At 51.6% G+C, this 24,395-nt stretch overlaps 1 protein-coding gene across 1 annotated transcript; it reads right to left on the bottom strand.

Annotated features, from left to right (window-relative positions):
• Positions 1-1,522: 1,522 nt before the first annotated feature.
• Positions 1,523-19,421, bottom strand: LOC138091910 (BPI fold-containing family B member 3-like). Its single transcript, XM_068987926.1, has 15 exons — positions 19,313-19,421; positions 18,037-18,253; positions 15,605-15,709; positions 14,196-14,327; positions 13,126-13,210; positions 12,955-13,018; positions 12,431-12,516; positions 11,826-12,008; positions 9,405-9,458; positions 8,004-8,156; positions 6,632-6,699; positions 6,335-6,380; positions 5,777-5,840; positions 3,831-3,910; positions 1,523-1,555 (listed from the first exon to the last, which is right to left on the bottom strand). Exons 1-15 carry the CDS (start codon positions 19,419-19,421, stop codon positions 1,523-1,525), a joined length of 1,479 nt encoding a protein of 492 aa, XP_068844027.1.
• Positions 19,422-24,395: the final 4,974 nt, after the last annotated feature.

The raw sequence follows: 24,395 nt of genomic DNA, 5'->3' as shown, positions 1-24,395 counted from the left end.
GCCTCTGGTAAAGCCATAGGTGAGGAATGAGGATCTTCAAAGGCTCGAGGGAGAGGCTCTCTCCTGCTTGGACAGGTCATTCCTGCTGATGAGCAAGCCAGGGTCCTGAGGAAGTCTCCATTCAATCATTTTGTGCCTAGTATCTACCTTGTGCCAGGTGATGTGCTCACACACAGGTGGGAAAATTCTGGGCTGGGGGTAAAGTTTCGCGTCTTCTCTGGGAGAGCGTGTTCCAGCCTAGACCTTATCTTAAGTGTGTCATATACACATCAAGGGTGAGGTCCAAGAGCAGGACGGTCCTGCCTTCCTGCTTGAGGTCCTCCTGATGGCTCCTGCACTGGGGCTCCTGTGGGGAACTTTTTCCCTTCAAGGTGAGGTTTGTAAAACAGGTCGAGGATTCAGGTAAAGGACTCACCAGTGGTCTGCTCTGGGCTCCCACCTCCTCCTACCATCAGGGGCCCTGCAGCAGACTGGTGAGTTCCCCCCATAATTTGGGCTGTGTGGTGGAGAATCAGCTCGCAGGACTGCCTCCCCAGCAATTTCTCCAGTTTCACAGGCCAGCTGGGGTTCCTGGGCAGCTGACTACCTATTTATTCTCAAGACAGAGCCTGCTATGAGTCTCTATAAGAGTCTGAAGTTTTCCCCCATCTGCCTTTTTCTGGGGCAGGGCCCAACCTGCTGTGGACTTTGACAGGTGTGGGAGGGGGCGTCCCTCTGCTTGGCCATCCCTCCATCCTTGGCAACCACGGTGCTGTTTACAGTTCAGACTGCAAAGCCCTCTGGTGCCTGGCTTTTCTCTGCTTGCTGCTTTGCTCTGCCTGGGCCACATGGGGCTGGCAGGTTGGTGGTGAGGATGCTTCTGGCTCTCTCCCCTGGGCTCTCTCCCTGCTCTCCCTGGCTCTCTCCCTGGCTCTCCTTGCTCTCTCCCTGCTCTTGGGCACATGAAAATCACTCTGCTGCTCACCACGCCTTCGAGGCCAGGGGAGCTCTGAAGTGTGGCTGTCTCACAAGCACTCACCTGCGAGGGGGTCTGCCTGCTTCCCTCTCTGCTCAGGGCTTCCCAGACATCTGTCTCCTGTGGTCCCTCTCTTCTTAGGGACTCTCTTTCCTGCTTCCTTTCCCTTCCTCCCTCTTGAGCAGGGGAGCTTTCCTGTGTGCGCATGTTCCTCCCATCCTTTCCATACCCCATCCTCTCAGGGGCTAGGCTTTCGGAGTTCAAGCCCCTTTTCCATTTTTTGAGGCACTTCCATCATCTAAGACACTGAATACAGAATTCAGAATACCCCTCTGAGGAGCTAAGGGAAAACAGGAATGGCCAGGGAGATAATCCCTTCATTGAAACATTTCAGAACAGCCTGGCCACTTCCCAGAACCCCTTAACAAATTCAGAACTAGACTCCTCAAGCAAGAATCATCTTTACTGCCACTGTGATTTTCCGCTGTGACGGTAGCCATTCTTGCATTCCCAAGGGCCGGAAGCACTTGTGGCTGAGGGGAGGGACTGGCTCTCGGTAAGAACTGGTTACTCCTTCGGAACGGCCAGCAGCAGGTAGTCCTGTGGATAGAAGCAGGGAGATGCGTCCCTTCAGTCCACACCGCGCACAAAGCCAGCTCTCCCCGAGGCTGCTCCTGCCACGCCTGAGAGGGACTGTATGCCCTGAGGACATGCCTTCCCCTGGTGGCCAGAGGGCACAGTCAGGAACCAACTGGCCAGGGGGATAGAGTGGAGGGGGAGAGGGTCTCGGGAATGTTTGTGAGTGAAGGGGCAGACCAGTCTTTGGGGCTTGTCCTGAAAGCCTGCGTATCAAGGTGACTCTCATATTTTTGTAGCATTGGGGTTTGTTTTGCTTGGGTCGCCCTGAGGTGGATTGGAGCCTTTCACTTGTTCCCACCCACAATGCTCAAACCCCTGCCAGACCTGACCATGTTGCTGGAATCCATCCATTCCTGCACCCTTTCCCCCCACAAGAATAGGAGCTCCTGGAAGGTTTAGGCCCTGGGTCTAATTCATCTGTATCTCAGCATCACTCAGCGCAGGGCCAGGCACAGAGCAGCCAGTCACATTTATTGCCTGAATTAATGAGTGAGTGATGAGGGCAGCCATGGAAGGACGCACAGGTTGTGCACTGTCCAACTCTAGGTGGTGTCATTCATGTACACTAGAGTATAGGTGCTAGAGCTGCACACGATGCCATCACTTGACAGTGTGGGAGAGTCTAGAAGTGAATTAATGAGTGAGCCACTGAGCCCACCCACACGTTCTCCCCTTGCCTCTCGGTTGCTGTTATGGTTCTTTAGTTGCTAAGTCATGTCCAGCTGTTTGCAACTCCATGGAATATAGCCCTGTCCATGGGATTTTCCAGGCAAAAATACTGGAATGGGCTGCTATTTCCTTCTCCAAGGGATCTTCCTGACCCAAGGATCAAACCCGCATCTCCTGCACTGGCAGGCAGATTCTTCACCACTAAGCCACTAGGAAGTCCCCCTGCCCCTATAGGTCTGGTTATGTGGTAGCTGCAGGGGCTATGCCCTGATTATTCTTCCGGGTTCTGGCCCCAACAGCCAGGATCTGCGGCATCATTTTTGAGCAGGTGGGCCCCGATGTTACCTCTAGTGGCCCTTCCAGCCCTGACCTGCTAGGGTCACCTGAAGCCAACCCTTCCCAACTAGGGCCACCCTGAGCTGAATCTAGGGTGGAGTCTGAGGCTGGGGGTGGGGAGCAGCGCAGGCGAGGAGCTGGGGTTTTGTGATAGGAACTGCTGCTGTCCCCTCCTGCCTCCTCCTGCTCAGTAACTTCTGGTCCTTGAAAGCAGATTCCTAGTGTTTCCTGAATGTCAGGACTGGGAACTGGGAGTGCTGGGTCCAGGACTGGGCATAACTGGTGGTCCTGAAGCTCGAACTGTATGCCTGGGGTGGTGGGTCACATTCTGTCAAATGTTGGCCTCAGTGGTTGCTCTTGTTTGTGAGGGGAGCCCTCACTTCTGGCCCAGGGGGAGAACTATCTTTCTTTCCATTACACAGAGACAACAGGCTGAGAGACTCTAGTGGCTTGCCTGAGGTTGTACAGCCAGGAGGTTCTGTGATTCTCTTTCTGCCTTGCACCCAACATCCCTTCCTGTGCTGCTGTTTAAGGCAGGAACAAAGAAATGAAGGGCATCTCTAAGCTCTGTCCTTTCCTATCAGCCTCTTCTCAGGTTCACCCGCAGAGGGAAGGGCAGAGGGCCGAAGGGGCAAGGCGACTCTGGGGGCAGATTCAGAGCTGGCAAATGCTGATGGAACCACCTCCATGGTTCCTCTGCTGGTTTCCCCTGCCCTCTGATCTCTGGCAGCATCTCCCCTTCTTGGCATTCAGATAGCAGGTGCAAGAGGCAGCAGCCCTGTTTTGGGGGGTCAGGATACCCAATTCTAGCATGGTGGGTGGTCCAGGCTAAGGGTACAGGCTTTGAAGTCAGATGAACCCCAGTTGGAATCTTAGCTCTGCGGCCCCGGGCAAGTTTCTCTACCTTTCTTTTGTAAAATGGGAGAAGTAATAGAGTCAACTTGATGGAGCTAATTGTTGAAGCTCTCGGAGAGCCAGGGGTGTGGCTCCTGGAGGGATTCATGGAGAATCCCGCTCCCAGAGCCTCAGCTTGCTCATCTATAAGTGGGGCAGCTCACCCAGTATGGCTGTGAACAGACAGTGAGATGAGGAAGGTCAAGGGAGCGCCACCTTTGCCGGAGCCTCAGCGTCCCCCTCCGCAGGATGGGGACAAGCACCTGTAGGACCCCATGGCTCCTGTAGCTCTGACCTCCCATGTGGGCCCCAGGAAGCTCCTTTTCCCATCGTTTACCTCGGAGGGCTCCATTCGCGCCTGGTCAAAGGAGATGCCCTTGATGTTGGGCAGCAGGAGGCCTTGTTCTATGAGCAGGTCTGCAAGAGGGGAGGGCGGGGGAGCTCAATGTGCTGTGGGCAGGTGTCTGTGGGGCTGGGCGTGTCCTCCTTTCTGCTCTTCCAGAGAAAGTTGCATCCTTGACCACCTGGGGGCTTCCCTGGGGGCTCAGATGGTAAAGAAACTGCCTGCAATGCAGGAGACCTGGGTTCGATCCCTGGGTCAGGAAGACCCCCTGGAGAAGGGCATGGCACCCCACTCCAGTATTCTTGCCTGGAGAATTCCATGGACAGAGGAGTCTGGCAGGCTACAGTCCATGGGGTCCCAAAGAGTCGGACACGACTAACCCTTGCCCACTTGGCCTCTGGCTGCCTTGTTGGACTGTCTGTAACTACCATCCACCTCCAGTTGGTTCCCCTTCTTGAAAATGAATTGGCTCACTTCATGCCCAGAACCTTCCCTGGCTACCACGGGCCACAGAACAGATGGTAAACCCTTCAGCCTGCTTGGCATTTGAGCCCCGCTCTGCTTCTCTGGCTTTACTCTGAAGTCCTAACTTGAGTCCTGGAGTTGGAGCACAGAAGAAAGCTCATGTCAGGGAAACAAGGAGCCAGAGTTCAGGGCTCAGATCTGCCAGAGACTTGCAGAGTGCTCTTGGGTAGTTCCACGGGGGACATCTCTGGGTCTCTCTGAAAGAGGAGGAGGCTGAGCCAGGTGATTTCTCAGAGGTGAGTGAGGTCTGAACTGTTTATCCTACATGTATTAATACTTTCTGAGGGTCTCCTGGGTGGGAGGCACTGGACAAGGTATAGGAACACAAAAAACAAAGACCAGGGATCCCTGCCCTCCAGCAGCTCACCCTCTGGCTGGGTCATAGGCAATGGCTAAATAATCATGTGGGTAGACAGGTGATGGGCAGCAGGTGTTGGGTAGACAGTGATGGGTAGACAGACCACCTCAGGGGAGGTGGAAGGAGAGGGCAGCCGTGAGTGCCACAGGGCAGAAGAGCCTGACTACGTGCTGCATGTCTGGAAGACTCACTTGCCACACCCCTCCATCTTCCCGGGACCACTTCCTGCTGCCTGCACTCTTGCCTCAGGGTCTGCTTCCCAGGAAATTCAAACTAAGACAAGGGTGTTTTGGGAAAGTTTGATTTTGTTGCTGTTATCTAAGATGGAGGCGATGTCTCAAAAAGTTCAGCTTTCTGGCGTCTCTCTAAGGTAAAACATGTCTTCCCTGCTCTCATTTGAGCTGAGTGCTCGTGCATGCTCAGTTGCTCAGTCGTGTTTGACTGAGCAACTCTGGGACCCCCTGGGCTGCAGCCCGCCAGGCTCCTCTGTCCGTGGAATTCTCCAGGCAGGAATATTGGAGTGGGTTACCATGTCCTCCTCCAGAAGATCTTCCTGACCCAGGGATCGAACCCAAGTCTCTTCTGTCCCCTACATTGGCAGGTGGGTTCTTTTACCACTGAGCCACCTGGGAAGCCCCAGCTGAGTGCTAGCTGCCTGCTAAAGGCGGGACGTGTTCTCCGTAGGCCCGATCTGGGCTGCTTCCTTTGGGTTACCTACCTGGCCCCTGCAGGTATAGGAACGCTGAGCTGTGGGCTCCACCACCTCTGAGGGCCTCTCCTTTTCGTACTTTCCGTCATGTTACCCCCACCTCCCTATGAAGCCCTTCCTCGCCCCACTCTGAGCTCTTGTTACCACTAGCAGCCTGAGCAAAGAAAAGGAGGGCACAGGTAGCCCCTCTCCCACCCCCCATCTGCCACCCCCCCCACCCCCTAGACTTCAGGGTCTCTGCAATTCTCAAGCGTGGAAGCCAGCTGTCTGCGTGTGGCTGCAGGCATGGCTGATGCGGCTTCCAGCCGCGTGGAATGCTGGCCTGAGTAGGAACACAGTGGCGCTCACTGTTGTGACGGGGCAGGACCCTCCAGTTCAGAAGCTCGAAGAGAAAGGCCTCTAGACGTTCTTTCTACAAGGAATGAAAGAGGAACAGGAAGGTCACTTCTGCTGGCTTGGCAGATTCCGACCAGGGAATGGGGGGACTCCAGTGTCCAGGTGCCCACAGGAGACCAGGAGGAGTCCTGGGAACTCCACTATTAAAGGGCACTGGAGCCAGACGACCAGACTTGTGAAGGGACTGGGGAACACTGGGGGCCCTGAAAAAGGGTCGCCTCACTCCAGGTCACAGTAAGATTCTTTGCTTCTCTGCAGGGCAGTCCAGGAAACTGGTTGGACGAGAGAAAACCCCAGGGCCAGATCTGCAAGGGGACCAACTTGTTAAGTGGATGAAAGAATGTAATGGACAAGTTGACATTCTGAGGGTTCTCCCCACCCCCGTGGGCAGGATGAGATCACCCAGAAAGCGAGTGAGGCTTCCCACCCCCACGACTCAGGGCCTTCTTTCAGGCCTGCGGGTGGGTGCTTCAGAACCATGAGAGGCCAAGGATAAGGAAAGAGACTCACCTGCCTTTCAAGGCCAGCGGGGTAAGGGCCCAGGATGACTGTAATGCTGCCAGAGAAAAGAGATCACCCTTTTAGGTCATGGCAGTTGCTTGGGGTGGGAGAAGGGTGCACTGTTCAATGACTTCACATCACAACACCCCTCCCCCCGCCCACCCCTTTCCTTCCCACCTCCTCTCAACGGCTCCATTCAACTGACAGTGAGCTGGGAGCCTTGCGCCCCGAAACCACACTCTCTCCTTCCACACTCCCTGTCAACCCCCTCATTTTTTCCTGAACATCCCACACAAAAATGTTTACCTGTTTGGAGTGAATTGGAGTTTTAATTCCTGATTTTTCGAGGAAAACACAGCATTTGAAACGAGTTTCTATGAGGAGTGGAGATTATTAGGTCAGAACAGGAGAGGAATTCATATTCCAGATGGAAGGATTTCCTGCACCCCCACCCTACATTTGAAAAGACCCTGATGCTGGGAAAGATTGAAGGTGGAAGGAGAAGGGGACGACAGAGGATGAGATGGTTGGATGGCATCACCGACTCAATGGACATGAGTTTGAGTAAACTCTGGGAGTTGGTGATGGACAGGGAGGCCTGGTGTGCTGCAGTCCATGGGGTCACAAAGAGTCGGACACGACTGAGTGACTGAACTGAGCTGAACACCTTACATTATCCAGGGCTAGCCCCCCTCACCCCATCCTCTCCCCAGCCCCAGCTGTTGGCTCCTGTGAGTTCAGACCACGAGTGTGTGGGTGTTGCCATGGGAGAGAGCACAGTGGGGGGGGGGGTGGGGGGGTTGGGTGGGCGGTGCTGGGTGCTCCTGGAGGCCAGGGCTGGATATGAGGGGAGGGGGAAGCTCAGCTCAGTGGAGGAAAGGCCTTTTGCAATGAGTCATTTTGTGGTGGAATCACTAGCTGGAAGCCAGAGGACCTCTTGGTTTTGAGGGGGTTGTCCCTGGGCCTCCATAATTCACATGGTTACCTCCTAAACCAGAAACCAGAATTTTCACTGCCAGCCAGAGATGACTGATATCTGGTCCAGGGAATAATGCCAGCTAAGTTCCCAGGATCCAGCTGCACACACCAGATGGTCCTAAGCTCACCTATAGTGGAGAGACCTTTCTGCCCTGCAGTTGTTGTTTAGTTGCTAAGTTGTGTCCCACAGCACCTTCCCAATTTCAAGGTCTGTGGAGTGGGAAGCAGGAACCCCAGCGGGGCTCGGGATAGAGGGGCTGATACTTCGATGGAGCTGTCTTCCCCAGAATTCCTCCCAGGATCCAGCCCTCTCTAGCTTGGGTCGCCTCTCTCTTGGGGAGCAGAGAATACAGTCACATTTAGCCCTCCATGAACTCTGTTTCTCTGCGTTTTCTCCTGGTTTTGTGGACAAGGGTTTCAATGCAGCCATGTCCAGAAGAGAGAGTCAAGAGGGTGTCAGAGGCAAAACTCTGTAGTTGCTGAAGAGATCTCTGGGGAGCACGGGGGCTGGACTTAGGGGAGCAGGTGTGAAAGTATTTTAATTTTCTCACAGCAGGCACAGCTATGGAATGTTAGCAGATGTCATGGCGGCGAGGTTTGCCACTGCCCTCTGTCATGCTGCCTCAGTCAGCTGGCCCCAGAGGGGCCCTCAAGTGGCCCCCAGCTCCTTAGGGAACGAAGAACTTTGAGGCTTACTCACCCAGGAAACTGAGATGGGGGAGGTGTTGCTGGACCCCACCAGCACCAGGGAGCCCGGCTGGATGACGGAGGCTGTGTGGCCATCAAGGTGGACGATGGGAGGGTCAGGGATGCTGATGGTCACTCCCACGGTCCCTCTGGATTGATCAGAAGTCTAAATAAGGTGAAAGGAGAGAAGGTGCCGGCTGGGACAGAAGACCATATTCCTTAGCCCCTAGCTGGGAAGGACGGGAACAAGGCCATCTTAGGAGTCAGGGTCTAGTTCTGTAGCAACTTGCTGTGTGACCTTGGGAAGGTCACTTACCCTCCCTGAGCTCCTCTGATGTGAAATGTCATCCCCTTTTTCCTGGGCATGCAAAGCAGATAAGAGTATAGATTTTGGAGCCAGAGTCTAGTTCTGCTACTTCTAAACTGTGTGGTCTGAGACAACTTTCTTAATTTCTCTGTGCCTCAACTTTCATGCTTGCATTGGGTTGGCCAAAAAGTTCATTTGGGTTTTTCCATAACAGCTTTTGGAATGAATGAACTTTTTGGCCAACCCAATAAAATGGGGATAATAATCATACCTACCTCATCAGGTTGTTGTGGTGATTAAGTGAGTCAATTAATGTAAAGTGCTTAGAAAGGAACTTTGCGTCTAGTAGCACTATTGTTATCTATTGTGTGTGTGTGTTAGTCGCTCAGTCGTGTCTGACTGTTTGTGATCCCATGAACTCCTCTGTCCATGGGATTCTCCAGGCAAGGAAACTGAAGTGGGTTGCCATTCACTTCTGCAGGGTATCTTCCTGACCCAGGGATCGAACCCAGGTCTCCTGCACGGCAGGAAGATGCTTGACCATCTGAGCCACCGAGGAAGCCCTGTCTGCTTATTGGTTCTTAATGGTTATTGTCATTATTCTGTGTTCTCAGAGCCTTTGGAGAAAGGATGCTGAGCATGGATCTTGGAGTCTGGGACCAGAACAAATCCTGGTTCTTCCTCTTATTGAGCAATGTGAGTGTGGGCAAGTGAAGTCACTCTGCTCAGTCTCAGTTTGCACAAGTGTCAAAAGCGGGTGAGAGGGCAGACTTTTCGAGGATTGTGTTGAAGTAGGTGGAGCGGTCTGGTGCACCGTCTGCTCACTGCTATCTGCTATGTGCTTGGGTATGCCTTAGCAGGGTTGGGGTTTTTTATTCAGTAGTGAATCATGACAGCCACAGGGCCATGTCACCCGGGTGGGACAATGAGCTAAGTGAACTGTCCCTTTTAATCACTTGTGAAGAAGGTACAGTGATTTCCAGAGTCCACAGTAGGAACATCTGGCCAAATGCAACGTGTCTGTGTGGCCCAGTCCTGTCCTCTGTTCTAGAATCTTTCCTGAGATCCTGCCCGAGGTGCTGGGGGAGAAGCAGGCAACACACCCACCTTGAGCTCAGGCTCCAGTGTGCTCAATGACAATAGCTGGATGAGGTTGGCAGCCTGGAAAACGGGCAAGATATGCGTTGGCCTTTAGAATCCTGCAGATCCTTTCTGAGCAGGTTGATGGGTTGGGAGGGGTGTCAGTGGGGTTCAGTGAGTTGTAATTGTCCCAGCTGAAGGTACCACCGACACACCACAGTCTCAGCACAGGAGGAGCCATTCATTTAGCTTCTCACCATGATTTACATGGAAAGGCTGACATTACTGTTTCAATGATTCCCCCACCCTCAACCCCCACCCCCGGCCAATGTTTTATTGTGAAAATTTTCTTTCTTTTAAAAAATAATAGTTATTATTTATTTGGCTATACCAGGTTTTAGTTGTGGCACACAGGATCTTTAGTTACGGTATGCAAACTTAGTTGCGGCACAAAGGATCTGGTTCCCTCACCAGGTATCCAACCTGGGCCCCCTGCACTGGGAGCGTGGACTCCCAGCTGCTGGACCCCCAGGCAAGTACCATGTGAAAATTTTCACACATGCAGCAAAGTTTAGAGAATTGTATAGAGAACATTTGGATACTTATTACCTAGATTCTTCTATTAACATTTTCCTGCACTTGCTTTATCATGTATGTATCTGTACTCTGTTGATTTTCAAAAATCATAAATCACCAGAGCAAACACTGTAACATGTATACAGTAAAAATTAAAAGTCCATCCAAACACTTTTTCCCCTTTTCCCCTAAATCCTATTCTCAAGGGTAACTGCTATTGATATTTTGGAGTATATCCTGACAGACTGTTTTCTATACACACAGAGGAATGAATAGATGTGAACATTCTAACCACATGGTCCTGCAGGTTGTTTATTTCTCTCAACATCAGTACCTGTAGAGCAACCCCATTCTTTTAAACAGCTGCCTGGTATTCCACCATATACCACCATAACATGACTTATTTTTTTTTATCAGTTCCTTATTGATGGGCTCCTAGTTTAACTTTATTTTTCACCCTGTAACAAGTGAAGCTGCAAAGATCACCCTTGCATATGTACCCACTGGTGTACGAATTTCTGTGGACATGGAATCACAGGGTTCATATCTAGACTTAGAGCTGCCACCTGTGTGCAAAGGAGGGAGCAGCGTGGGGAAGCAGGAGTCTTGGCTCTAGCCCCGATCCTACCTGCTGGGTGACTTGGGAGGTCACGTGCCCTGTCTGGTCCTTGGTTTCCTCATGTAAAAAGTGCAGCAATAACACTAGATTTCGTTCAGATATGGATCTTGGGATTCTCTATTTCAATATTTACTGAGCACTTGCTGTGTATAGAGTATACAGAGTATTCACAGAGTATACTGTTCACGGTCCCCATCCTTAAAATGAGGGAGACAGTGAACACGCGACGCTAAGGAAATGAACACACAAATGTACGTATGTGTGTTTATGTGTATATATTACATATGTACATATATATATATGACTTTGCACATATAACTTTACTCATACACATATACACAGTTTGATCTATATTTTGAAGAGAAAAAAATAGAGAGACAGGGTAGAGAGAGAAAAAGCTTACTTTAGATATTTAGATGTGGTGGCCAGAGAGTGGCTCTCTCAGGTGATGATATTTTGCACTAAGAACAACGGCGGAGGGAAGATTGTTCCAGGTAGGGACAGAGTGTGTGCAAAGGCCCTGAGGTGAGCGCCAGTCCAGCCTGCGTGACTGGAGTCTAGTGGGTGGGCGGGGCTAGAGAGGTGGGCGGGGCCAGACCGCACAAGGCTCCAGGGCTGCGGGGAGGAGACTGGATTTTATTCAGAGTGTGATGGGGAGACGCTGGAGGCTGCTGAGCAGTGATCGATCTGGATTTCTCCCTCCTTTGACCCCCTTGTTGACCCTGGGAACTTGCTCTTCCTGTAGACTTGTGTGTGTGTGTGCCTCTGTGCTACCATTCAGGCCACTTCCTCAGAGATGTCTTTACTGACCTCAGTGTCCGGGCAGTCCTCTCATCTCCACCAGTCACTTGCTTATCCACTGCTCTGCTCATTATAAATAGATACGTTATTTTATTTATCTGACTGTTTTCTTGTTTAGTTTCTATTCCCCCAATAGACTTTGACCTCTTCAAGGGCAGAGACCCTGTGTGTACAGGGCATGGCACACAGTAGGCCTACAATACATATTTGCAGAAAAATGTTATGAAGAGAGGAAAACCAAAGGGGCCTGGGTGTTCAAGGAAGTCTTACTAGAGGAGGCAACATCTATACTGTGTTCTGGAGGATGAATAGGAGTTCTCCAGGTGAGGTCCAGAGAGAGGAAGTGACTCATCTGGACCCACCAGAAAGGTACTTCTGCCAGCTGGGCTTCAGTTTCTTCATGTGAAAAATAGAGCAATAAAGTAATGTACTCCTCTTCTTTAAGCACTCACCATGGGGTCCTGGGGGCTCACATGGATCTCCTTGCTGGTGTACAGGCAGGACAGGATGTCATTGTAGGTTTCCAGTGAAAAGACCAGGTCTGCCAGGCTGCCCTGGGCTAATTTTGGGAGGGGCTTGGGGGCCAGGTGGTCAGGCCTTGGGACTCTCTGGCCTGGACCGCAGGGGGTCACAAGCTTCAGAAAAATGAAGAAGGAAGGAGAAATTCAGTGAGTACAACCTCCCTGGCCAAAAACTGGCTACAATTAATATGTGGAGGATTCACTATGTGCCAGACACAGTGCTGAACACTTACAGGCACATTTCAAGCTCACAATAGCACTGGGTGGTGGAAACCATTTGATAGGTAAGGAAACGAGGCCCAGAGGGCTGAAGTGACTTTCTTAAGCTGGGTTTTGAACCCATGAGCTTTGCCTCCTTGCTTATCGCTCAAGTAACTCCAACCCTCTCTCTGTGACTTTGTTAACGGCGCCTCCTTTCTAGTCACTCAAATTTTCCTGTCCTGCTGACCCACCTGCTCCTCATTCTCCTCCGTGCCCATCCTCCCCCAGACCCATGGATGTCCCCAGAGGGTCTGCCCTGCCCAGGGGCTGGCTACCTGGACTTTCATCAGGATGGCCTCTTCCGTGAATTCTGTGGTGGTGACATAGTACTGGAAGTCTTCTGGGCCCGAGCTGGCTGGGGCTGCAACGAGGAAATGGAGGCTGGGCCCCAGCCTCCCAGGGGGATGGATGGAAGGGTGTGGGGAGGCTGCGAAGCAGTAGAAATTCCTTTTCCTTCTCTGCTTAGCTTTATGTTTATTGTGGGATGGCCTGAGCGTCTTGTAACAATGAACATTTAATGATTCATAGCTCTGTGCCAGATTATATGTGTTATCACAATGGTCCATTCTGTGAGGTTGAGGTTAATCCCATTTTACAGATTGGGAAACTGAGGCTCAGAGTGGGAAATGCGTTATCAAGGTGATAAGACATAATAATGCCCCTTCCCTCTATCCACAGGAAGTAAGCTCCCCATGTGAAAGCTTTGTCTGTTTTATTTCCCAGAGCCTAGATGAGTTCCTGGCATGCAGTTGAGGGACAGCAGATAAGCCCCACTTCCCCTTGGCGAGGAGCTACGAACGCAGAGTGATGTGTAACAGGTCTTCCAGCAGCGAGTTGAGCAGGGTTGTGGCAGTGGGGCACACCTGGAGCAAAGGCATGAGGGGGTCATCGTTGAGGTTGGGGTGAGGTCAAGGGGCCGACCTGGGAGTCATACCCCTCTTTCAGGGGGCAGGGACAACGAGCAACTTACTATCTTCTGCAGGAGGAAGGGCAACGCCTCGTCCAGGACACCTGTCACCAACTGCAGAGCTTCGTTCACCAGGAGGGGGTTCATCCTAGGGGTGTGGAGAGCAGATGGGGTCTCAGACACATGGAAGGGGAAACTGAGGCCAGAGCGGGTAGTCCAGATAGGGCGGAGGAGGCCCCAGCGGGTCTGTGTAACAAGGAGGCTCAGGATGGCTGCTTCCTTCCCAGCCTGGGGTCCCTCTTCTCACCTCTCCCCTCTTTCTTCACTTTCCTGTTCTGTTTTCTCCCCTTCTTGCCTTTTGCTTTCTCTCTCCCAGACTTTGTCCTCCTCAACTTTATTTCTTCGTGAATCTCCCTCTGCCTCTGTTGCTTTATTTCTCTCTCTGATAAAGTTCTCTGGGATTTTCAAAGAGGGAGAGATCACAGCTGGCAGTGGAGGTCAATGGAAGGCTTCCTGGAGGAGGTGGCTTTTGTGTTAGGTATACTAAGAGTCATAGGTAGGGGACTTCCTTGGTGGCCCAGTGGTTGAGAGTCCACTTTCCAAGCAGGGGACCTGGGTTTGATTCCTGATTAGGGAACTAGGATCCCACATGCCACTGGGCAACTAAGCCTATGCTCTCTAGAGCCTGCGTACTGCAACTAAGGCTTGACACAGCCAAAAATACACACATACATACATAGTTTTTAAAAAAGAGTCACAGGCAGTGGCCACTTTATGTGGCATGTTCTGTGCTCAGCAGCTCACATAGGTTAGCTCATCTCTCCCTGACAACCACCCTGGGTGGCCAGGGTTCTCTGAGTGATACTGTTTATTGGCGAGAAAATAGGCTCCTGGAAGTCAAATAGCTTGGCCAAGGCTCCCAGTGTTAGGAAGCAGCTGAGCCAAGATTTGACCTGCATGGATGCACACTTTGACCATAACACTCAACACGGGGGCAGGAGATGCTGATGGACAGTGTGTACAGCTGGTGGCCTTGGAGCTGACCCTGTCCCTGACAACCTGGGCTGGGCTGAGGCAGCCCCAGCCTGGAGTCTCACTGGAGGGCTGAGCACAGGAAGAGGGTAGGTACTCACTGCTCCAGAACCTCGATGCTCAGGTACCCTGGTGGGGTGTGGCACTCCTCAAAGGCCACGTGGGTCTTGTTCCCCATCTGCTCCAGCCGAGCCCCGATGCGGATGTTCTTGATGACTCTGAGCCGCAGGATCCTGTAGGCACAGCGTGTCGGGGCAGGCTCCAAGTCGCAGCCCAAGACAGAGTCCAGAACTCACCGGCAGGTGGGGCCCTGCTGTTGTCTGTAGGGCTCAAGTGAAAAACTAGGAGATGGCATTAAAAACACGGAATTCCAACTTTGGAAAAGCCTAAAAGATCTGGCAGCTCTGGGCCAGGGTCCTCACAGGGTGGCTGATGTGAGCTGGACGTGGGCCACGTGGCCTTCAGTTTACTACAGTCCCCACCAGGCCAAGGGTCAAGTGCATTTTTACTGTGCATCATTATAAGGGTGATGATATTTTTCTCATATAACAGAGATCTGTTTCTCTGTGGCCGCATCTCTATGAAAGAAACATTTCTTGTCACTCACATTTCAATTAGAGAGGGAATCTAAATGAAAAAATGCCATATTTTACAAAAATAATTTTGTTTATTGGTGAGATTGGATGTTCCTAAGGGCAACAACAAGGAGATTTCCTGTTTCATGTGCCAAGGCTGCCCATATCGCTCCCTCTGTTGTCTGCAGTGTTTACAACCCCAGGATGGCATATCCTCCACCGCTTAGTGGGTGGTCTGAGCTCTCAGACTGGCAGTGAACTCACAACAGGCAAGGGCAGCAGAGGACTTGGTCATGACTCTCTGTGGATGAGCCAAGAGGACGGATGGCCTTGCTCAAGCCGAGTTCCAGTGTGCTGGGCCTCAGGGTGAGCTTGAACCAGACCCTCCTTGGATCATCCCATGAGAGCATCCACCTTTTACTCCAGATGACACGTGTCCCTTGACACGGAAGTCAGAGGGTTTATTGCAGCCTCTGCTGCAGATTCACTGTGTGGGTCACTGTGTAGGTGGGTCCCTCTCCTACAGTTTTTCCATCAGAAAAAAATGACTTTGGGCAATTCCCTGGTGGGCCAGTGGTTAAGAATCTGCTTTCCAATGCAGGGGACGTGGGTTTAATCCCTGGTGAGCGACATCAGATCCCACATGCCACGGGGCAACTAAGACTGCATGCTGCAACTGCCGAGCCCTTGAGCCACAACTAGAGAAGCCTGGGCACCGCAATGAAGATCCCACGTGCAGGAACTAAGACCTGATGCAGCCAAATAAATAAATATTTACGAAAAAAGGAAAAATGACTTTGAAACATGCCCAAGTTTCAAGGATTACTGTGACCCTTACGGTGATACAGGCAGCAGGCTTTTGCTAGTCTTGCACGGCTGCCTGGAACTGAGAGAGGTGGGGAGAAAGCACACACCCACCCAGCGCATACACCCACCTCTGGAGTGAGAGGTACAGTTTGCTTCTCAACGTGACCTGCAGCAGGCTGTCACTCAGGACTTGCAAGGTGACCTCGGGTCCTTCAGACTCTTCAATGACCAACCTGTGAGCAGTGTGCATGGGGATGTTTTTGTCTTGCCTGGTAAGCCCCCTGCGACTCTGTGGAGTGTGTGTTTCTGTATTGGCTAGAGTAGGGGCAGACACCGGGAAAGGGGGGGCAGCTTTGGGACAACCCCTTCCATGACCCTCAGGGCTTCCTTGGTGGCTCAGACAGTAAAGAATCGCCTGAAATGCAGGAGACCCAGGTTCCATCCCCGGGTCGAGAAGATCCTCTGGAAAAGGGAATGGCAACCCACCCCAGTATTCTTGCCTGGAGAATCCCATGGCCAGAGGAGCCTGGTGGGCTATAGTCTATGGGGTTGCAAGGAGTCGGACATGACTGAGCAACTAATACTTTCACTTTTCACTACCATGACCTCCGGCCCGGCTACAGAACAGTGGGCTCTCGTTGCAGCCTCTAAGCCTTGAAGACATGGGCAAGTCCCTTCCTTTCTCTGGGTGTCAGTGCCCCCCTGCACAAAGTGAGAATACAGTAGAGGAGCTACCTGTGCCCATCTAACAGGTCTGAATTCAGATAAAAGCATTCTGCAAAAACAGACGAGAGCAAGCAGGAGTCAGAGAAGCAAGATGGCTGGTGATCCCACTGCCTTCTGCCCAGGGACCACCTGCCCAGCTGAGCATCCAGGAGCGAGGACATGAGCCTTCTGCTCCCTGTGGTGGCCTCAGGTCCCTGCATCTCTCTGAGCTCAGAGGAACTCAGAATTCTTTTTAAATATTAGATATAAGCTGGTGACTCATCTGATGCTGACTGGAGGAGCAGCAACAAGTTCCAGTGCTGGAGGAAGACCTGGGTGGGTCAGATTCCCCAAGGGCTGTATGCCTGCCTCCAGTGCGGAAACTTTCAAAGAGCTTTGAAGTATGACTTGGACCTTGTGCGTTTTTTTCTATGGCCTTTCCAAGCCTGTGTTAAGCTGGGTGGGCAGAGGTGGTGCCAATGCATGGGCAGGGGTGAGTGATGGCCAGACCTACCACTCACTGGGGCAAGTATGGGCCCAGCACCCCCTCCAGGCCTCTCTGGGAAGCACCCCCACCCTCCCTAGTGCTCTTACTTTTCATGCAATTACACCCCCATCAGAAAACTTCTGGACTCTCATTGCAGGCCCTCTCTGGCTCTCCCCGCTCACACTGAGAGGTGGATTTGGAGGCATACCTGTGACTACTGAGGTTGACCTTGGAGGAACCCATGCCCCAGCCTACATAAATAAGCAGCATTCATTTATGCTGGTAGTTATTTTACCAGAAGTTGTGACTAGGGACTGACTTAGGAACTAAGGACCCCACATCCATGACTGTCATGGGGGGAGATCAGGCCAGGTGGGCCAGATCTTGGTTATGGAGAGAATTTCTATTATGGGTTGCACTGTGTCTGTTTCCCCCCAGTTTATATATTATTGAGTTCCTAACCCCCAATACCTTATAATGTGAACTGATTTAGAAATAGGGTTGTTGCAGATAGAGTTAAGAGGAGGTGATACTGGAGTAGGGTGGGGCTCTTGTCTAATGTGACTGGGGTCCTTGTCAAAAGGGAGAATTTGGACACAGACATAGACACACACCCGGGGAGACTGCCAAGTGAAGATGAAGGCAGAGATCAGGTGATGATTCTGCAAGCCAAGGGAAACAAAAGATTGCCAGCAAGTCTCCAGAAGCTAGGGGAGAGATATGGAAGATGCCTGATTTCAGACTTCCAGTCTCCCGAATTTCTGTTAAGTGACTCAGTTTGTTGGACTTTGTCACAGAAGTCCCAGCAAACCAATACAATCAGAAAACCTGGGCTTTTATTAAAACCCTCCAGATTTATTAAAAAAACAAAAACAAAAACACTATGCCAGTTTGCAATACCCAGGGGTAGGCTGAATGTGGAGGGTTGGAGGGCTTCCCGGCTAAGATCCTTGATTGTGATTCTACCTTGTTCCCTGGAGGATTTCAAGTGGCTTTGAGAGGTGTGCTTAGTTACTCAGTCATGTCTGACTCTTTGTGACCCCCTAGACTGTAGCCTACTAGGCTCCTCTGTCCATGGGGCTTCTCCAGGCAAGAATATGAGAGTGGGTTGCCAAGACCTTCTCCAGGGAATCTTCCCAACCCAGCGACTGAACCCAGGTCTCCTGCATTGCAGGTGGATTCTTTACCATCTGAGTCTCCAGGGAAGCTTCCTTTTGAGAGGTTTAGGGACAACAAAAATGCACTTGCTGAGGGCTTTCCAGATGGAGAAAAGCTCCAAAGACACTGGGGCTCCCATCGCCCACCCAGTGTTCCACTTGACAGAGGAGAACTGAGTCTGAGCAGAGAGAAAAGCCAGAAGGAACTCACCCCCCCAGCTGGAGCAGCTCCCTCAGCGGTGAGTGGCCCTGTCCCGAGAGCAGACCCCTGACCAGTGGCAGGTCAATCCCACTGCTCTTCTTGGAGAGGCTTTTTCTTACGAAGGGCATGTGATCCAAGATGGCAATGCCTTCACCTGCGGCCCCCCTCACAGGGATCCTGGTCACACGGTCCAGGACGCGGTGTTTAAAGAACAGGTCTGAAATGTCTGAGGACAAGACGCTCCTCAGGGCGGGGCTCACCCTTCATTCAGTCATTCAACAGCTGCCCACCAGCACCGGCCCCGGGCCAGCGATTTAGGCATTTAGCAGCAAGTACTTATGAAGCGCTTACTCTCCTCTGGGCTCGGGGACCAGGAGCCCCGTGGCTTGTGCCCCCATGGTGGTTACACTGTAGGGGTGGGGGCAGTGAAAGGCAACAGCTGAGCCCTTAGATAAGCAAGCAAAGCAATTTTTGGAAAATAAAACGGAGTTGAGTTGGGGCATGATAGGGGGAAGTTAGTTTTAGATACGATGGTCTGGGAGAGCCTGTTTGAGGGGGGAAGCATTTGAGCTGAGACCTGAATCAAGTGGAGAAATCCATTATTGCAAGATACTGGGAGAGAGCAAAGTAGACAGAGGCAACAGGCCATGCAAAGGCCCTGAGGTGGTGATGAGCCTGGTGGGTGTATGAAGCAGAAAGGTCAGTGAGGTTGGATCGCGCTGAATGGGGTAGGAGGTGAGTGGGTAGGCAGGACCTCACAGCAGACTTCGGGAGACAGACAGACAGGATCACAAGTATAATATGCTTGGATAAGGCCATAGACAAGGCTTCATCAAAGGGCTATGGGAACCCAGTGGAAGAAACCTGCTTCTTGGGACAGACACTGGGACTGTTAGGCCTTGGCCTTAAGGTACGAATCAGAATCCGTCGTGTTGGGGGATTGAGAACGGGTAAAGAACAGCGCAAGCAGAGGAAGGAGCCTGGGAAGTCTCCAAGGCCAGTCAGGGCAAGTGGTGGAAGAGGCTGGAGAGGCAGGGCCTTGGAAAGCAGGATGAGGAGCGTGGAGGATCTCCTGAAGGCTGTGACTAGGGAGCCACAGCAAGTGTTAGAGCAGGGGATGCTGGAGTCAGCTGTGGGCTAAGGAGGGTAAATTCTGCTGCTGCTTGGTGGGGAGGCCAGAGGAGGAAAAGCCCTGAGCAGGGAGGTGGTGCCACTCCCCCCCGCCCGCCCACCCACTGCTCTTCCCGGAACTCCTGCCTCCCACCACCCACCCCTTAAAATTTACCTGTCTCCAGCTGATCCTTGCTGATGCGCATGAAGACGAAGTGCTGGGCTTCGCCTTGGACCTGGGGCAGCAGCCCCCAGCAGAGCAGTGGCCCCCAGAACCGCAGCATCCTCGTGCCCAGGACCTGGGGACACAGGGCTGGGAACCCCGCCGGCCACCTCCATGGCCTCAGTGGGGACCCACTGCCAGCTTCTCCCAGCTCTGCCTCTTCTAGAGCCATCTCTCCAGCTTTCCTTCCTCGCTTCTCCCCCTTGCTCTAGAGCTACCAGTCCTTGAACACGACCTGTGCCTCCCACCATCTCACGTCAGTGCTTTCCATTCCTTCTTCCTGAAATGTCCTTTTCCCTCAAATGGGCTGGCTTCCAATCTGGACTTTGCCACTTCCTGACTGTGTGACCCTGAGCAGATTATTTGGCCTGTCTGTGCCTCAGTTTTCTCATCTATAAAATGGGAGACAGTCATAGATTATTGTGGGGAATGCACTCAGTAATATGTGCAAAGCACTTAGCAAGTAGTGTGCCCAATAGCTGTTAACGCGGCTATGTGATATTGTGAGACATTAAAAGAGGTAGTACTCCCGTTTAACCATGGAGGTTTCTGAATCTTGAGGAGAGGACATGGGGTAGGGGTTCTGGAAGAAACACCACTGTGGCCAGGGTAGGCACTTGGGGGGCTTGAAGTCAGGGCTTTTTACCAACTAGTAGGAAGATACATCAATATTTCAAACAGTACATTCGTACTGGTTCCTGCCTGCTGAACCTCAGCCCTGCCCAGGCAGCCAAAGGGGTATAGTTGGGACCCCAGAGGCTGCGGCAGGGGGCTCTCCAGGTGGGCAAGGCTGTGCCCAGGAGATGCAGCCTTTGGAACTGCAAGGCAGAGACCAGCCAGATGAAGACCCCTCCAGGGCACACGCCAGGGTAAACAGGACTCATCAAAGAGCCAGCACACCTCCACCCCAGTGCCCAAGAAGAAGCCACCCAGAGGGTAGATGCTGGCCCTGAGCAAGGATAGGATGCCCCCAAAGTGGCTGAGCCTGCTCTGGAGCACCTGAGAGCATCCTGGCCTTGCCTTGAATCAGTAACATCCAGGTTTTTGTTGCTTGATGGCAGGAACTCAAACTAGTGATTAAATTGGGTCCTAGAGAAAGAGACCTTCTTGTTTGCTTGCAGCTGTGAAGTTTGGACTGGGAAATTTGTATTCACGGCATAAACTATTTATATTCAGCTACTGGGGTGATTTGAAACTCATCTACTCCTCATCCAGCCAGTGTTTAGCCAGTGCCCATGTCAGGCACTTTTCTCAATCAGTTCACCCAAGTCGCGTCTCTCCTCCCTTCTTGCCCTTAGTACTTCTCACTAGCTCTCTCCATGTCACACCAGTCTTGAATCATACTGGCTGAGACTAGAGTCATTTCTGTATAGCAGGCTCCATGCCAGAAGCTTTATGAGCTTCACTGCATTGTTGAATCCTTACTATGATAGTCTGGGATCACTGAAGCAGGCTCATTTTACAGAAATCGGTGAAAGAGAGGAGAGGTGGTTCACCGAAGGTCACAGAGTTAGTAGCTGCGGACCCTGGATTCAAACCCAGTTTGGCTGAGAAACTGGGAAACGGACCTCTGTGCCACATCACCACATTATTGTAGGTGCTCAAGAAATATTTGAGAAATGCCCAAGTTAGCCTCCCTGTCCTTACCTCTCCAAGAATAGGGCTGCCCAGAATCTCTGCCTGGTCTCGGTCACCAGCTTCTCAGAAAGACAAGGCTTTTATAACCTGAGCTCTGAAATTCGGGTGGAAAGGAGCAGGGCAGGAAGTCCAGCCTCCTGGCGGGGTTTGCACTCAGTGGAGCTCTTCAGTGGAGGGAGGGGTCCTCTTGGCACCAGACTGTTAGGGGCTTCTGACTAAAACTGGTAAGGCCAGTCACTGGGGTCCCAGAATCAGGCTCTAGGCCTGGGTCCGCAGACCCCAAGGAGGAAATGTGTGGGGGCCCTGTGGTTTGGGGGGTGGGCCCTTTCCCTTAGGAGCCACTTCAGAGCTGTGGAGCCTGGGGCAGAGCCTCCAGCTGAGCCTCCAGCTCTCAGGAGGGACCCAAGGAGGCTGCTATTGCAGGATGCAGAGGTCACAGAACCCAAGGGAGCAAAGATGGATGTTGGGGTACGTATGGAGGAGAGCAGGGGAGGGGTGGAGGCAGGCGTGGGAGGGGCCCAGTGACCACCCGTGGCCGCTCCCCATGCCCTTTCCATATGTGTCACCCATGCCACGCCTCTGCAGCCAAACAGGTCTGGGTTCAGTTCCCCACTGTCACTCAGTAGCTGTGTAAGTGTGGGCCAGTTACTTTCCCTCCTGAGCCTCACTTTTCATGTCTGCAAAATGGGAATAATAAATCTGTCTATGTCTTTTGGGTATTGTGAAGAGTCAGTGGGGCAAGTCATGAGGCTGTCAGAGCCTGGCACATAGGAAGGGTTCCCCAAAAGTTGCTTAGTTAATAATTAATTAATTAATTTTTGGCTGTCCTGGGTCTTCACTGAGACTCACAGGCTTCTCTTATTCCAGAGAAGAGGCTCTAGAGTGCATGGGCTCAGTCGTTGCGGTGCATGGACTTAGTTGCCCTGTGGCATGTGGGATCTTAGTTCCTCAACAAGAGATCGAACCCACTTCCCCTGCATTGGAAGGCGGATGCTTAATCACTGGACCACCAGGGAAGACCCCAAAGTTGCTTATTTTAATTTTGATTTTCAGTTCAGTTCAGTTCAGTCGCTCAGTCGTGTCTGACTCTTTGCGACCCTATGAATCACAGCACACCAGGCCTCCCTGTCCATCACCAACTCCAGGAGTTCACTCAGACTCATGTCCATCGAGTCCGTGATGCCATCCAGCCATCTCATCCTCTGTTGTCCCCTTCTCCTCCTGTCCCCAATCCCTCCCAGCATCAGAGTCTTTTCCAATGAGTCAACTCTTTGCATGAGGTGGCCAAAGTACTGGCGTTTCAGCTTCAGCATCATTCCCTCCAAAGAAATCCCAGGGCTGATCTTTAGAATGGACTGGTTGGATCTCCTTGCAGTCCAAGGGACTCTCAAGAGTCTTCTCCAACACCACAGTTCAAAAGCATCAATTCTTCGGCGCTCAGCCTTCTTCACAGTCCAACTCTCACATCCATACATGACCACTGGAAAAACCATAGCCTTGACAAGATGGACCTTAGTCGACAAAGTAATGTCTCTGCTTTTCAATATGCTATCTAGGTTGGTCATAACTTTTCTTCCAAGGAGTAAGCATCTTTTAATTTCATGGCTGCAGTCACCATCTGCAGTGATTTTGGAGCCCCAAAAAATAAAGTCTGACACTGTTTCTACTGTTGCCCCATCTATTTCCCATGAAGTGATGGGACCAGATGCCATGATCTTAGTTCTCTGAATGTTGAGCCTTAAGCCAAATTTTTCACTCTCCACTTTCACTTTCATCAAGAGGCTTTTTAGTTCCTCTTCACTTTCTGCCATAAGGGTGGTGTCATCTGCATATCTGAGGTTATTGATATTTCTCCCGGCAGTCTTGATTCCAGCTTGTGCTTCTTCCAGCCCAGCATTTCTCATGATGTACTCTACACAGAAGTTAAATAATTTTGATTTTATAGATAAGAAAATGGAGACCCAGAGAGTCTAAGTGATCTGCTCATACACACACACAACATGTATGTGACAGAACTGGGATTTGAAATCAAGGCTCAGAGAGGAAACTGGCTACCCAGTGAAAGGGAAATTCAGTGTTACTGTGTATGTAGCTCTAAGACCTTCAGTCCTCATTTCCAACCAAACTGCTCTGTGAAGGTCCTCTCTTGTGGGTACTGGTAACACATGGTAAATGCGTGTAACTGGCTGCGTCAACATCCCCCAGCCGGCGCAGCCATCCCAATGATGGGCAGGACTCACCTGTAGGAGGGTTTTAGATTTTTCCATAGGGTTCTCCTTGTGGATAATTCCTTTCCCTTTCACCATCAGGGATGCAGTCAGGGCAGGTGTTGAACTCCATTCTTGAGCTGGAGGCCTGGGGCAGAGGGGCTGGGGTGGAAGGGCTGGTTCTAGAAGGCAGCAGCTGCACAAGAAATGCTAGGATAGTGTTGTTAGCTAGTGTCAAAACTAATGGCTAATGTTAATATGGTTGGGGACAATATTTCAGATGGGATGCACTTTTCCTAGGATCTCGTAAAATCATGGACTGTTTTCCTGGAAGATGCTTTAAGAACTGGGAGGTCCTCCTTATTTCTGTTGATTACTGTCAGGTGCCATCAGCCTGCCTCTGGCAGAAAGAGGCTCTGGGGTGAACTTCTCCATCTGAGCCACCGAGGGGTGGTGCGGGATGTTGGTAGAAGTGCAGAGATTGCCTCTGGCAGAAAGAGGCTCTGGGGTAAACTTCTTCATCTGAGCTACCGAGGGCTGGTGCAGGATGTTGGTAGAAGTGCAGAGATCACACAAGGTCTCCCTTCCCTTCCAATATCTGGCTCCTCTAAATAGAATAGGAGGGAATATTTTGGCTGAAGTGCCATGGATTCTGTTTACCTTATTGACTAGTCTCTGCTAAGAGATGGGAGATTTCCTGAGTGTCTCCTCCATGGAAGGGAAGCTCTGGGAAGAGCTTGTATACAGAAGGGTAAAAGACATCTTTACCCTTGTTTCTGAGCCTCAGTCTATTCATCTGTAAAATGGGAATGTTAACCCACAGGAAGTGTTTAGCTCTGTGCTGGGAACTGAGTAACTCTAAGGGAACAGAGGCTATTCGTTGTCCTGTTATTTTGAGGAACAAGAAAACTGGGTCATTATCCTACTGTGGATTCAGATGGGAGGCTGGGGCAAGTGGGTGAGGCTTGGGTGCCCACCATTTCAATGACTCTGTGGTCACTTGAATTCTCATCTGTTAGACAAATACAATGATTCCTTCGAGGCAGGAAGAGTTACCGTGACATCACTTGGTTGTTGTTTGCTGCTAAGGCTCAGAAGGAAGCCAAGGACTTTTCCCTCCCCCAGTCCAAGAAGGGGCTGAAATCTTGGAGCTTCGGATCTGGGGCCCCTGCCTTGGAGGTGTACAGATG

Source organism: Capricornis sumatraensis, chromosome 15 (genome assembly GCF_032405125.1).
Source record: "Capricornis sumatraensis isolate serow.1 chromosome 15, serow.2, whole genome shotgun sequence".
In the NCBI taxonomy this organism is placed as follows: domain Eukaryota; kingdom Metazoa; phylum Chordata; class Mammalia; order Artiodactyla; family Bovidae; genus Capricornis; species Capricornis sumatraensis.
The sequence above is the reverse complement of the archived record's forward strand: the minus strand, read 5'-3'. Positions and strand labels throughout refer to the sequence as shown.

What these genes read in the sequence shown, in the direction of transcription:
- LOC138091910 (XM_068987926.1), bottom strand. Translation starts at nt 19,421, where the DNA reads ATGCTGCGGTTCTGGGGGCCACTGCTCTGCTGGGGGCTGCTGCCCCAG. An exon ending in GAGCTGCTCCAGCTGGGGGG is followed by an intron (nt 15,710 to 18,036) that starts GTGAGTTCCTTC and finishes CACTGCTCACAG; the next exon opens with GTTGGTCATTGAAGAGTCTG. An exon ending in TGAGCCCCCAGGACCCCATG is followed by an intron (nt 9,459 to 11,825) that starts GTGAGTGCTTAA and finishes CCCGTTTTCCAG; the next exon opens with GCTGCCAACCTCATCCAGCT.